The following is a 13,676-nucleotide window of genomic DNA, read 5'->3' as shown; positions in this document are numbered from 1 at the left end:
GAGGGCCATAAACCTTTGCACTTTTCTGTTGATCTGAGACACCAACAATTCTACATCTGGAGTGTCCCAACGAAGGCACAACTGTTGAAACACCTCCGGATGGAGAGACCATTCCCCTTGATCCAAGGTCTGTCAACTAAGGAAATCCGCCTGCCAATTTTCCACTCCTGGAATGTGAACAGCGGAGAGAGCTGGAACAAAGCGTTCCGCCGATCGGAGGATGCCGTCACTTCCAAGGCTGCAAGGACACTTTTGGTACCCCCTTGGTTATTGATATAAGCCACGGCCGTGGCATCGTCACTGGTACTCGGTCCAGTGGACTAGGCATATAGCCTGAGGGCTCTCAGCTCCAGTACATTTATCGGTAACCTGGGATTCTTCCAGGGACCAGTCTCGTTAAGCAGAAAACATGCCAAGAACCCCTCCCCACCCGGACAGATTGGCATCCGTGGTGACAATTGTCCAATATATAGGAAGGAAGGATTTCCCTTGTTTGAGCATCGGGGACCGAAGCCACCAGATCAGGGACTCCCTTGTCACCTGGCTCAGCTGGATCAGATTGTCCAGGGAATTTGGATTTTTGTTCCATTTGAGGAGGACTTCCTTCTGGAGGATTCTTGTGTGGAATTGAGCGAAGGGGACCGCCTCAAAGGACGACACCATCAGTCCCAGAACTCTCATACAGGTCCGAATGGACGATTAATTGCTGGACAGCAACAGCTGAATCGCAGTCTGCAGTTTTTGGAGTTTTTCCTGGAGGAAGAAACACCCTGGCTGCGGACGAGCCCAAAGTCAGACCCAGATAGTCCAGTCTCATGGAAGAGACCAGGGACAACTTCTGAAGGTTCAGAATCCACCCAAACTCCTCCAGAGTTCTCATGGTGATCTCCAAATTTGTCACCAGCACGTGGGAGATTCTGCGCAGAGAGGCAGATCGTCCAGGTAACCAAGGACCGATATCCCCCGCGGTCGTAACAGGACCGGAGCCAACACCTTTGTGAAGACCCGAGGAGCAGAGGCGAGACCAAAGGGTAACGCCACAAACTGACAGTGATCCTCTCCCACGGCAAAACGCACCAACTGTTGACATCCTGCACATATTGGGATGTGAAGGTAAGCATCTTTGAGGTGTATGGAGGCAAGGAAATCCCCCTGATGTAGGGAAGTCACCACCGTGTGAACGGATTCCATCTTGAATTTTTGAACTCGCACAAAGCAATTCAGTGCCTTCAGGTCCAGGATTGGGCGCACCTTGTCCTCCTTCCTGGGGATCGTAAACAGGTTTGAAAAAATGCCTTGAAAATGTTCCACACACAGAACAGGAAATTTTACTCCCTGTTGTATCGGGTCCTGTACCGCCCCAAAGAGAGCCTGAAAGCAATCCGGGGACAGTCTCACATGGGAAGGGAAGAACCTTACCGGTGGAACAATTTGAAACTCGATCTTGTACCCAGACCGTAGACCTTATGAACCCATTTGTCCTGTATCCGGGATAACCACAGGTCCGGGAACCGGCAATGACGTATCCCCCACCCCAGATACAGATGAGGGCGCACCTTCAGGCTGAAGGGGCCTTGTCCTCGGGTCTGGGGAAACTCTATTCTTGTTTGCAACGCCAGGATCGCTTGGATCCACCCGAGGGGCCTTGAAGGACTTTGCCTTATCGACTGACCCTGAAGGACGAAAAAACGTATGTGCTGAAAAGGAGGGGCCCCATCTGCAACACGGGTCCTTACCCTTGTTAGCCTGTGGGACAAAGGTGCTCTTACCCCCTGAGAGACCTTTGATAAGGTCATCCAGGGTAGCCCCAAACAGGCGATCTCCTTTAAAAGGCAGATCAGATCAGTCAAGGCCTTCTTTGAGGTCTGATCAGCAGACCAGCACTTAAAGTATACGCTGAAGGACCCCTGCTGAAACCGACAGTCGGCCAAAAACAGGAGCAGCATCGCAAACAAATTGCAGCCCCCTGCACCAACTGGTCCAACAGCTCCTCAAAGGCAGGAGGAAGACGTCTCCCCTCTAGGTCATGGTGTAGTAACTTAGCCCATTCAGTCAATGTTTGCGAGACAAGGACAACCGTAAACACTGGTCTTAGTGCAGACCCAGTCAGGGAGCACATTTTGCGGGCTACAGACTCCGACATTCTATCCGCCAGATCCTTAAAGGACGGGGAATCCTCCACTGGGATCATGGTAGCTTTATTCAGTCTTGAGACCGGAGGGTCCACCTTAGGTGGCACAGTCCACTTCTTTAGAAGGGACTCTTCAAAGGGGTAGCGTCTAGAAATCCGCTTAGGCGCCCCAGGGGGACGCTTTGGGCCGTCCCATTCTTTAAGCATGTTGTCAAAATACGCGGGAAAGGGAAAAACCTTTGCCGCTTTGGGTGGCTTGTGAGTGCCAAACGTAGCCTGCGCCTCATTCGCAGTTGCAGCTGCGTCCTCCATCTTTAGGGTCTCACGCACAGACACAACCACTGCGTCCACCAGCTCCTTTTCTTGCACGGTGGCGGAGGTAGAGATGTCATCCTCGATGTCAGAGGAGACCGAGCGTGAGGTAGTAGACCCAGCAGGGAGACCCGCATTTGCGGTGGCTGAATCACTCAGAATCTGAAACATCAGATGAAGCAGAGTTTAGGCTGAGAGTGTTTTTTGGCACCTCGCCCTTAAAGGCCACCTCCACCCGGGACACAAACGGTTCCAGGACCGCTGAAAGTGCATCTATGGACAGCTGAGAACCGGAGGGCCCTGGGCCTCCTTGAGGGGGTCAGGTGGGGACATATGTTCTGCAGGGTCCATGTTGCACCAGGGGAACCCATCAGCACAAAGTTGAGAAAAAGTTTTTATTTTATTTTTTTTTAAACATGCTACAGCGCCCCCAAGAGATCAGGCAGAGCGCACTGAAGACCCCCAGGAGGGGGGGAGAGAGAGAGAGCGAGAGAACAGGAGAGCGAGAGAACAGGAGAGCGAGAGGGACACAGACTCCCCAGGCTCACCACCCTTCACCAAAGATGCACCAGGAGGCCCATAACGTCTGCACAGCACGTGTCTGCAGCGATCTCGATCCAGAAGGAAAGATCTGAGGAGCAGCACTAGGGTATAGGGAGGGGTTCCACCAAGACAAAACGCCTTCAGAAACTTCTAAAACATGGCCGTCAGTGATTCCTATTAGAAATCCACAGCAAAATGGTCCCTGGGTGTACCAACATGGCCGTTGAATCTTGCAGAGCACATGAGCTACAAGAAAATGGTGGCCCCCGCATGGCCTGCGGAGCTACTGAGGACCCTCGTGAGGAATCCCCCCCCCCCCCCCCCAAGTCCCCTGGATGGGATCGACAGGAAGGGGGCCCTAGGAGTAACAGTTAAACCCCCCCCCCCCCCTGCACGATCCTTTGTCTGTCGTCGCCGGGGGCAGGTAGGTGTGGGATGCGTGACAGGACAGAGGGGAACCCGGGGTTGTGAGGGACCGACCGTCCTGGGGAAAATCTGTCAGGGAAAGAGAGGGGGACATTTACGTCACCATACCAGGAAAAGGCAGGCACCATCTCCTGACAGAACCCCTCTCTGCCGAAGTGGGGGGCTGTTGGCCAACAGGAACGCTGGGATTCGGGCCTAGACCCGGTCGGATGCGACCTGGCGAGACGTTTAACTCGCGGGGCCAATTCCCGTCCAGTAGGACTATATCACGGTCGACCTATCGCGGAGCTGGGGTCTGCGCGCACGCTCGCTGGCCAGCTGGGGTGACCACTGGATCTATATATCCAGCCCGTCGCCCAGATTCTGCCTAGTTTGTAGATCTCACAGGAAAAAAATCCGGAGAAAAAGCTAACTAGAAAAACTATCTAGAAAAAGAAAAAAACTTTGCAAGGACCAGAGATCCCAACAAGAACTAGGTCCTTACTCCTGACTAGGCAGATTAAAAACTGACAGCCTATAGCAGGGAGAGAGGGTATTCCCCCTGGGACTGCCCATAGGTGTAGCCAGAACTTTCTTCTACCTAGTGTTCTACTCCTGTAGGGGGCAGTATAACCCACTGATATGAAGATCAGAGACTGCGTCCATCAATGAACGATAGAGAAACAATGGTTCTCTTCTCTATGTGTCCTGTTCACACCACAATGTGCGTTTTTTTCTGCGCAGGAACATGCAACGTGTTTGCCGTTTTCTGCACAGGAAAAAAAACTTGACACAACATAAACATTGGTGTGAACAAAGGGCACATAACTGACGCGCATTGAAAAATGATGTCAATGTGCATAAAAACTGATTGTATCGTGCATGTAAACTGGGTCTCTGCAAGTGAAATCCGTGTGGTTTTCCCATCAGTTTTCATGAAGGTATGGTGTGAAGAAAGATCCCTTAAGGTTTAAAATTTTAAAAACATGTTCAGTTTATACCAGATTTGTGTAGAAAATTGTGTTGATTTTTCAAAACTTTAAAATGTACAGAATATCGGCAACCTGATATTGGTTATCAGCCTTAAAGGCGACCAAAAAATGAGCATAGGGCCTGAAAAAGCAATATCGGTTGACCCCTATTTACAACTACTTTAAGAATGCACAAAGTATTCATATGCAAGGTTTCGTATTCACATCAAACCAGACAAAAATAAAAACCTGACAGGGAATGTAACCATTCCACATATTTAAAAAAAAAAAAACTTACCTGGTCTTCACTAAAGGATTGAACAAACACTAAAACAGTACATAAGCAGTTTAGGGGTCAAAGGGACTAAAAGAAAATTAAAAACTATCCTTAAGGAAGTTCTTTTAACATCTCCATCTACCTGGACATTTGTGTCTGTTATGGTCTCTTCTTTGGCATCTTCCTCATCATCTTCTTCTTCATTAGAACATTTTCTTACCAAGTCCCGGAATATTTCCATTCTTTCATCACATCTTTCTTCCATCAATTCTTTTTCCTTTTGTAAACGCTCACTTTAGAAAAAAGAAAGCACGGAACAAGGCAATTGAGAGTAAGCATAATTAACAACCAATAGCATTTTGCTGGCTACAGATCCTAACATTTACATAGAAACGTAGAAAAGTGACAGCAGAAAAAGACTGAGTGGTCCATCGAGTCTTTTTTTCCTTTTTATGTTACTTTATTGAGGTCGGTCCCAAGCATGTTTGCATTAATTTACTGTGGACTGTCTCACTACCTCTACTGGTAGTGTATTCCAAGCTTTAACTACCATTTAAGTAAAAAAAAAAAACTTTCTAAGATTAGTTTGAACTTTCCTCCAGTTATTTTGAGGGCATGTCCCAGTGTTCTTGATTTTTTTTTTTTTTTTATATAAAACCAAAGAAAAGAAGAACTGCCCTCCTGAACCCTACTCATCCCCTTGATGTATTTAAAGGTTTCAATCATGTCTCCCCTTTCTCTTCTCTTTCCTCCAGACTGTACATATTAAGTTCCTGAAGTTGCTCTTGATTGGTTCTATCCCCCAAACCTTTTACCCATTTTTGTTAACCATCTCTGGTCTTGTTCCATTTTATCAATATCTTTCTGTAAGGGAGGTCTCCAGATCCGAACACAGTATTCTAAATGAGGTCTCACTAAAGATTTACATAGGGAAATCAGGACCTCCTCCTGGTGACCCATCTAGTGATGCTTCCTAGAATGCGATTAGTTTTTCCCACTGCCTGATCATACGGTTTGCAAATTTTTGCAATCATCTGAAATAAGTACCCCCAAATAGTTTTCTTCTGTAGTGCTGGCCAACACTGCACCCCCAATGTTGTACTCTCCCAGGAGACTTTTTCCCTATGTGCAATATTTTACATTTAGAAACATTCCACCCATCTTCCAGCAATGCCAAGTCATGTTTCATGTTACAGACACCTTCAGGGATATAAACACTGTTACACACTTTTGTATCATCAGCAAAAAAGACCTCGCCCAACAAACCATAAGATATATCACTTACATATTGAAAAAGATTTCTTTACACAAAGATTTCTTCAGGATATACACGAGTGAAATTATTTTATCTGCAACATCATTTTGTAATCTAAAGTATTTACCTGAAATCATTTTCACGTTGAATGAAGTGCTGGGAAAATTCTTTAGCTACCTCTTCACGGATTTTAAGTTCCATTAAAAGTTTTTCCCTTTTCTCATTGACCAGCTGAGTTTCCAGATCTTTTACAAGTTCCAAAAGTTTCTGAATCAACAAATTGTACAGAGTGAGATTTGTTGTAACAAGTTCTGTATTGAACATAGTATTGGGGAAGATCTCTATGCTTTTTGCTTGTAGATAAAAACCATGTTTTTCAAATTGGGAGACATGCTGCTACAAGTACAGGCTCTCACTTAAAGGGATAGTTCACCTTTACCAAAAAACTGTCCATGCAGATAAGGGGTGTCTGTAGATAACCTGTATAGCTTTGACCAAAGTTAAATAATGCCCTTTCCAAAGGTGTAGGCCATTTTTGTACCTCCAAAAATTCCTAAGACGTTGCTAAGAAGCCCAGTTGTTATGATTTATCTTAATGGAAGTGAGTTCTCAAACACTGAGCTCAGAGCTAATGCGTCAAGGGAGAAAAAAGGCAATGAACGCGAGTGAATCAGAGGAAGTGCTCACTCCTGTGAAGATGAATATGAACAGTGAGGTGGCAAGATGATTGCTTAGAACAAAATGGCTTGAATGACATTAACCGGAGTCTAATCTCTATTTTACATGCACACTGGCATAACCATAAATAAATCTGAGGACTGCTGGAACATTTGATCTACAATTAAGGAACCTGCTGCAAAAAAGCCCAGACGGCAGTCTGGCAGGACAAACATCGGTGATGACCCCTTGACAAACTGCGATCATAAGACTATTAACTCTAAGCTTGCTGTAAATTTTACTAACCCTTGATTGGTCAAAACTATAATCTTGATACAACCTACCTATATACGTCATGTTGTGCATTTAATCTGAAGAATGGAAAAATAAAATAGATCACTGTGATTCAAACTTCTTGATTGGTCTGGTCTCAAATATAGCTACATATCTGATTTGGTATCACAGACTAATATGTGTCAGGTACCTGTACCTGAAGTAAAAGATTCCACAACAGCTAGGCCTCTCAACATCCTGGGAGTTTTTCAGTCAGGCTTCATGGAGGTACATAAATGGCCTACACCTATAGTAAGGGCATTCAATTTTGGTCAAAGCTGTAGTTTGTTTTTATGTACAGTTGTCTCTTATGTGCATAAGCAGTTTTTTGGTAAAGACAATCTATGCCTTTAAAACAAAGTGTTAAATGCTGGAATCCAATTGCTCCAGCAATGCAAAGAAATTGAGCTTTTCAAAAAAAAGAGGACAACTTTCAGATTCCTGGCCCTCCCTAGCAAGCTCTGGCTCCTCCTCCGAGCCCCCATTCCATTACAGGATACAGAAGGGATGTAGCAGACAGTGTAGGGAACCATAGCAAGCAGCAGAAGTGCTGGGTTCAGAAGATGAATCTAGAAACAGTTTTTCTGCAACGCAGAAATGATAAAGCACCACAAGAGGAGAGTATTAACCTCTTTGCAGCCAAATTAGTTTTTGTTTTTTTTTATTTAAACTTTAGTCACTTTAAGGCGGGTTCTGGATAAAAAAGGTATCTGACAGCTTTAAAAAGGGTGGCTATTACAGAGTGTGGTGACTTGAAAAGGCTCCTGCTTGACCAAAGAGAAGTTGTACCATTCTTTGGAAATAAATCTCACAGAATGAGCAGTATTAAGAAAAAGCAGAAGCAAAACATGAAACATAAGCATCAGCATGTAGCTGGTCTAGCACAAGTAGGTAGTACATGTAACATACCAATAATCTCTAATCTGAACAGCAGCAAGATGTCAGAAATCAATCTTACACTTCAAAAAATGTAGACACAATAGAAACCAACCAAAGACTGGGAAAACAGACAGAGCAGTAACTAGATAAACATACCTCATAAGTCTCTTTCTTAAGGAGAATTTCCTCTTCTTCATCATCATCATCCTCCTCCTCCAGATGAGTACAATCAAGACATTCATCATCCTCATCGTCATCATTATCATCATCATCATCATCATCATCTTCACCCTCAAAAACATCTGCCAAGTGGGAGTCCCACTGTACTGTTGCTCGTCTTCTTGATAACCACATCTTGTTGTCAGCATTATTGATAATGAAGGAAACTTCTCTCGCACTCTTTGCCTGATTGTTTTCCGAAGCTTGGCTTGATTCCAGTACAAGAACCTGCTCAAGAAAGCCAAACTCTTAATGGACAACTAGGGAACAAAGATTTAAAATCAATATCTGAACCCAACATCTTGCTCTTTGATTATGTAAAGCCTTATTACATTCAATATAACAGCGCAGCTGGCTGGCGGTCCCAGACTTTCTCCATTATTTCCTGGCAGGTCAACAGGTGTTCATGCCTAGGTGGGTAACCCTCCCGGACGATGATGTGGCAGTCACTTTGGAGGCTGCCATAGTTGGCTCCTATAAGTCACTGACACATTCTGCTTTGAAGAAGCAGGGCCCCATAAACCCATCACTGTGCGTGCAGCTGTTAGAGCATGGGTGGTGGCTGGCAAAGCAGAATCAAGGGATTGTCAGGTCTCCCCACACACCATTATAAAACAAAATCCTCATCTTTCACACTTCTCTACGTACCCTGACCATATTATATGGACCAAATTTAGTATTAAAAGGGTGGGTGAGCTTGTAAGAAATGGCACACTGCTGCAATTTGATGCTCTGAAATCTTAATTCAATTTCCCCAATTTTCACCCGTTTCGTTATTTGTAACTTTGCCATAAAAATTTCAATTTGGTACTACTGGACATTGCAGGAGGATGGTTTGGAATCTGTGCTTCAGGAAGATTCTTTGGACAAGGTCTTGTCCAATAATTAAAAAAGCAACTGTTTGTGGATGTCAACAGGGTCCTTACACCTTGCAGAATAGCTTGGAAGCAGGTTTTTCTAGACTAGTATTGGCTAGAGGCCATCTCAGCCACTACAAATTCCTGCATGGAATAGATCTCACTCCAGCCAGATTGGCTAGGATTTTTCCCTCCCAGTCACCCTGTTGCTGGTGGAGTAACTCACCCAGGGCGGATATTGTCCACATTTTTTGGGACTGTGGGGCTATACAGAGGTTTTGGCGGGAGGTTACTGAATGTATAGAGGAAGTTACTACACTCTGCGTTAAGCCAACCGTTGGAAGTGTCTCTCCTGGGGCTAGTTAATGCCCTGGCCCCTAAGAGAGTAACACCCCATTTTATGACAATGTTGTCAAGGTAAGCGGAAAGAGGAACACTCTCACCGGTTTGGAGGGCCTCTGGGTGCCTCCGACGCAGAGTTAGCCGCAACCTCTATTTTTAAAGTTTCACGCACTGACAACTGTGCATCCACCAGTGCCTATTTAGGCGCGGCAAGAGGAGCAGAGGAATCATCCACACTATCTGAGCACTCCGGGTGCATTGGACGCAGACCCAGTAGGGTCGCTATATATTGAGCTTACTCCGAAAAGCAAATCAGGGGTGGCCACCGACTGCGATCCCGCAAAGAAGGAAGCCGGCCAAGGGTCCACAAATAGACCACCTATTGGACCCCCACAAAAAAAACAAGGGGGTAACCCTCCGAGCCCTCCAAAGTGGAAATAGGACAAACCCCTCTTCAAAAGGGGGCCACCTGTTGTGATGCAGATGGGCAGGCCGAGTACCCTCGCTAAAACAAGGCAGGTACCCCACACAATAATAGAGGCAATAATGTCATTAAAAATGAAGCGCCACCCGGTCCAAGGGAGGTTCAAAGTTGACAATATGGCCCAGCAGGCCTGAATTTTTTGTGGGGGCCCAGCCGCAATTGCGCGGATCCACAGCCCGGCAGATGCCCAAGGTAAGAGTGGGGGCTTCAGCTACACACACTGGAGCTGCCCCCCCAACGGCGACGCACGCCACATGGCCTAGTAGGCCCCAGGACGCGAGCCCAAGGGGAGCCAATCACCTAGGAGCAGTGGAGGGGGAAGGCGTATGCCCAAACGGGAGGCAGTGGCTTCAGCCAAGCTCACAGGGGCTGCTTCATGCAGTTTCCAAGTAGTAGGCGGCTAAGCCGCTGCCAAAAATTTTCGGACGCATCTGGCCGTTTGAGGCCCGCGGATGTTAAACTATCCGCTCCCCCAGCCCAACATCTGCTGCTGGGAGCCCAGAGGACATCCCTGCCCTAGTCACCAACCCCCAGGATGGCAGGGAACTCAACCCCGTCAGCAGCAACTCCAACCAGTACCCCTAAGATCATGTGGCAACAGCCAGCTCATGATTACACCTAGGGAGGGGGGCAAAAGTCTCAAAGTGACTGAAATTTTAGAGGCGCTGGGGGGGGGGTGACACAGGGGTCTGACCATCCCAAGGATGGGCCCACATCCACCCCAAAACCCTATAAGGGTAGTGGGGGGGGGGGAGGGGGGCAGCTACTTATCACATCAGTAACAGGGTGGGCACTGCTCCGGACAGGACACCGCTCCATCGAAATGTGGGTGTTGTCGGCAAGAAGGGAACGCTGCGATTCAGACCGAATACAGTTTGTATGCATCCCCGCGGGACGTTTTAACTCACAGGCCAGCCTCCGTTCAGTGTGGTTATGTCGCGGCAGACCTAGAGCAGAGCTGAGGTCTGCACGCGCTTGCTTGCCAGACTGAGGAGACCCTAAGGATCTATATTATCCAGTTCGTCGCCCAGTCTAGCACTTGATTGTAGTTCTCACAGGAACAAAATAATAAGAGGAAAAAAAATTTGATTTAAAATTAAAGAGAAAAAAAAATTGGATTTTTGACTTACTGTCAAATCCATTTCTCTGATGCGAATTGACTGACACAGCTCCTGATTCTTATTAACCATTGAGGTATACTGCCCCCTACAGGAGTAAGACACTAGGCAGAAAAAAGCTTGACTACGCCTATGGACAGTCTCAGGGGGTATACACCTACACTCAGCTATAGGCACCCAGTTTTGTAACAAGCAGTGTCAGAAGAAAGCCAACTCCATAGAGGGGTGGGTGCTGTGTTAGTCAATGAACATCAGAGAAATGGGTTTTACGGTAATTCAAAAATCCCATTTTCTCTTTCGTTCATTGACGGACACAGCTCCCGATTCTTCTTGACAGTTGGGACGTCCCAAAGCAGTGTCAAACATGAGGGGTGGCAACAGCAAGGTAAAATTCCCCAAGGCTAAACCTGTAGCCAACCAGGTAACCGAACTCAACCATAAACAACTGGAGCTCACCTGAAAAAACAATATGCCCTCAAAGTGGACCAGGTCTTTAAATTAGCAGCCTGCAAAATCTTGCTTCCAAAAGAAGCATCCGAAGATGCCAACACATCCACTTTATAAAAGTTTGCACAGACGACCAGATGGCCGCCTTGCAAACCTGCATCACTGATGCCTGATGACGGAAGGCCCAGGAGGCACAAAGTGCCTGAGTAGAGTGTGCCTTAACAGGGAAAGGAGGAACCTGACCCCTAATTGAATAGGTCTGAATCATTGTTTGTCTGATCCATCTGGAAATGCTCGCAGCAGAATCGGCCAAACCTTTGAGGTTCAACCGTGAGTACAAATAGCGAGTCTGACTTCCTAAAAGACTCCGTAGCTGCCAGGTACACCCGATTGTCCGAACCACATCCAGGGAATGCAGTGCAATTGCCTTAGGATGTTTAGGCCTGGGACATAGGGAAGGCAACACAATGTCTTCATTCAAATGGAAATCGAGAAGACCTTCAGAAGGAACAACAATATATGTAAATCAGCGCTCACAGGGGGTGCGACTCTCTGTAGTGGCAGGTGGTGGGGGTTGACAGTCGGATAAGAGACGGTAGGATACTGGCACATAAAAGGGGAAGCACGTTGGAGGAGCCTTGGGATGGGGTGAGATATTCCAGTCTCTGTGCTGGTCGATGTTAGGCTGTCCTTGGTGCAAAGGGGAGGGGAGTGGGAAGTAGAATCCACTTGTCCCGGTGGATGAGTGGGGGGAGGGGGAAATAAAAACAGTTACTGGGCAGGGCAGCACTCAGGGCTGCTATCCGTCTGAGCGAAGCGGCTCGTAGTGTGCATAAGGAATGAGGGGAGAAGCGCCACTGGAGTGCTGTATAAAAAAGTAGTTTTATTAGTTAGCAACAGGCTGGGTAAGGGAAAACTCACATCTGTGGTAGAGTAAAGTGGACACTGTGTTGCCCTCCGTGGGATGGTCAGGTGGCTGGTCGCCTTCTCTGTGCCCTTGTAGCGTCCGATCGTCCGGGAGGAGTCCGAGGTTGAGCTCAGGCGGCTTCCGTGTCGGGACAGCTGGGGAGATGCAGAGAGCTTGTGATGGCGGCGGCCGGCAGCGTCTGACGTCACGGGCAGTCCTGGTCTGGTGGGCGTGTCCGGGTCTCACAACATGTTTCGGAGTCTGCGCCGGATGCCGTGGTGGAGCATGCGCACTCCTTTGTCAAGTGTCCCTTTGGGACACCCCTGAAGACAAATTGTACAATGATCCAGACAAAGTATGATCGCTCGGGGTTCCTATACATTGATGGGCAGTCTGAACTCTTCACGGGTCCAGACCCCCTGAGCACAAGCTGTGCTGCGGATGCCCCCCGACCCGGACAGGCTGGCATTTGTGGCGACCACCACCCAGTACAGGTGGGGAGATGGATTTCCCTGTCTAAGTGCCGGAGAACAAAGCCACCTCTAGAGCCTTCAGAGGTCTGTCCATTAATACAAATAGTTAGTCTGATTTCCTAAAAGACTCTGTAGCTGCCACTTACACCCTAATTGCCCGAACCACATCCAAAGAAATGGTGAATGATATAAAAACGGCGCTATCCTCTGGTGATGGAGAGCTCCAAGACCCTACATCATATATGATGCGACTATAAAGCTGTGTTGGGGTATTGCTACCTTGTGCCCATATAAAATCATATATATTAATGGAATTTGTCACAATATGAATGGGAAACAAACAAATTTTCAACATCTGTGGTTAATAAAGTGCAAATATAAATCAACAATAATCTCTGAATGGATGTATGACATCCATAAAGTGCAATATATAGTGCAATATATGTGCTGGCAATAATTCATATATTATTCCGCAAACAATTATAAATAACGTCCATAAAGTGCAATTAATTTCTCAAAATAAACAAAGGTTAGTATAAATAGTCCGTGTTAGGAGTGTGCTAGAGGGAAGGAAAGTGCAAGTAGAGCAATAAAGTCCTTTCCATGCAGATTTGGCAGGTGCATATAAAAGTGCTTATGCTGGTACAGTAGTGGTGTAACCCTCCACTTCACCTCGAGTGCCGAATGGTAAGATATCTCACTTACCAGATCCCATGGATTCCTGTTGGCATACGCCAGCAGAAATCAATAATGCTTGATCTCATACAATCCTGGTCTTTGCTGGTACATGGGGGTCCTCGAGTTGCGCCTTTTTGCTCAGGGTATAAAAGAAAAAAGGCTCCTCATCGTGTAGACGGTTAAAAAAATTATTTTATTGTAAAAACTTCTTAAGGGTAAAAACACTGCAGAAATCACTGCAATACAGGTCACTCGCAATAAAATAAGTACTGGTGCCCTTGCAGACCTTTCCAAGCCTCGCAGCTGTTCTCCACTGTCTGAGACTCGCGCCATGCTTGCCGTACCCGGAAGTGGGGAATTGGCGTGCGGTTCACTGAAGGGCCCAGAG

At 46.8% G+C, this 13,676-nt stretch overlaps 1 protein-coding gene across 1 annotated transcript in view; it reads right to left on the bottom strand.

Annotated features, from left to right (window-relative positions):
• KIF20B (kinesin family member 20B) overlaps positions 1-13,676 on the bottom strand; it is a 197,980-nt gene that overhangs the window by 128,227 nt on the left and 56,077 nt on the right. Inside the window, exons 12-14 of the mRNA XM_082266726.1 lie at positions 7,920-8,210; positions 6,022-6,161; positions 4,782-4,932 (exon numbers count right to left, since the gene is read on the bottom strand). Coding sequence (XP_082122852.1) covers positions 4,782-4,932; positions 6,022-6,161; positions 7,920-8,210 — 582 coding nt within the window. The remainder of the gene's footprint in view (positions 1-4,781; positions 4,933-6,021; positions 6,162-7,919; positions 8,211-13,676) is intronic.

Source organism: Pelophylax lessonae (genome assembly GCF_965119305.1).
Source record: "Pelophylax lessonae genome assembly, chromosome: 9".
Taxonomy (NCBI): Eukaryota; Metazoa; Chordata; class Amphibia; order Anura; family Ranidae; genus Pelophylax; species Pelophylax lessonae.
Note: the sequence above shows the minus strand (reverse complement) of the source record. Positions and strands in the feature narration are given on the sequence as shown.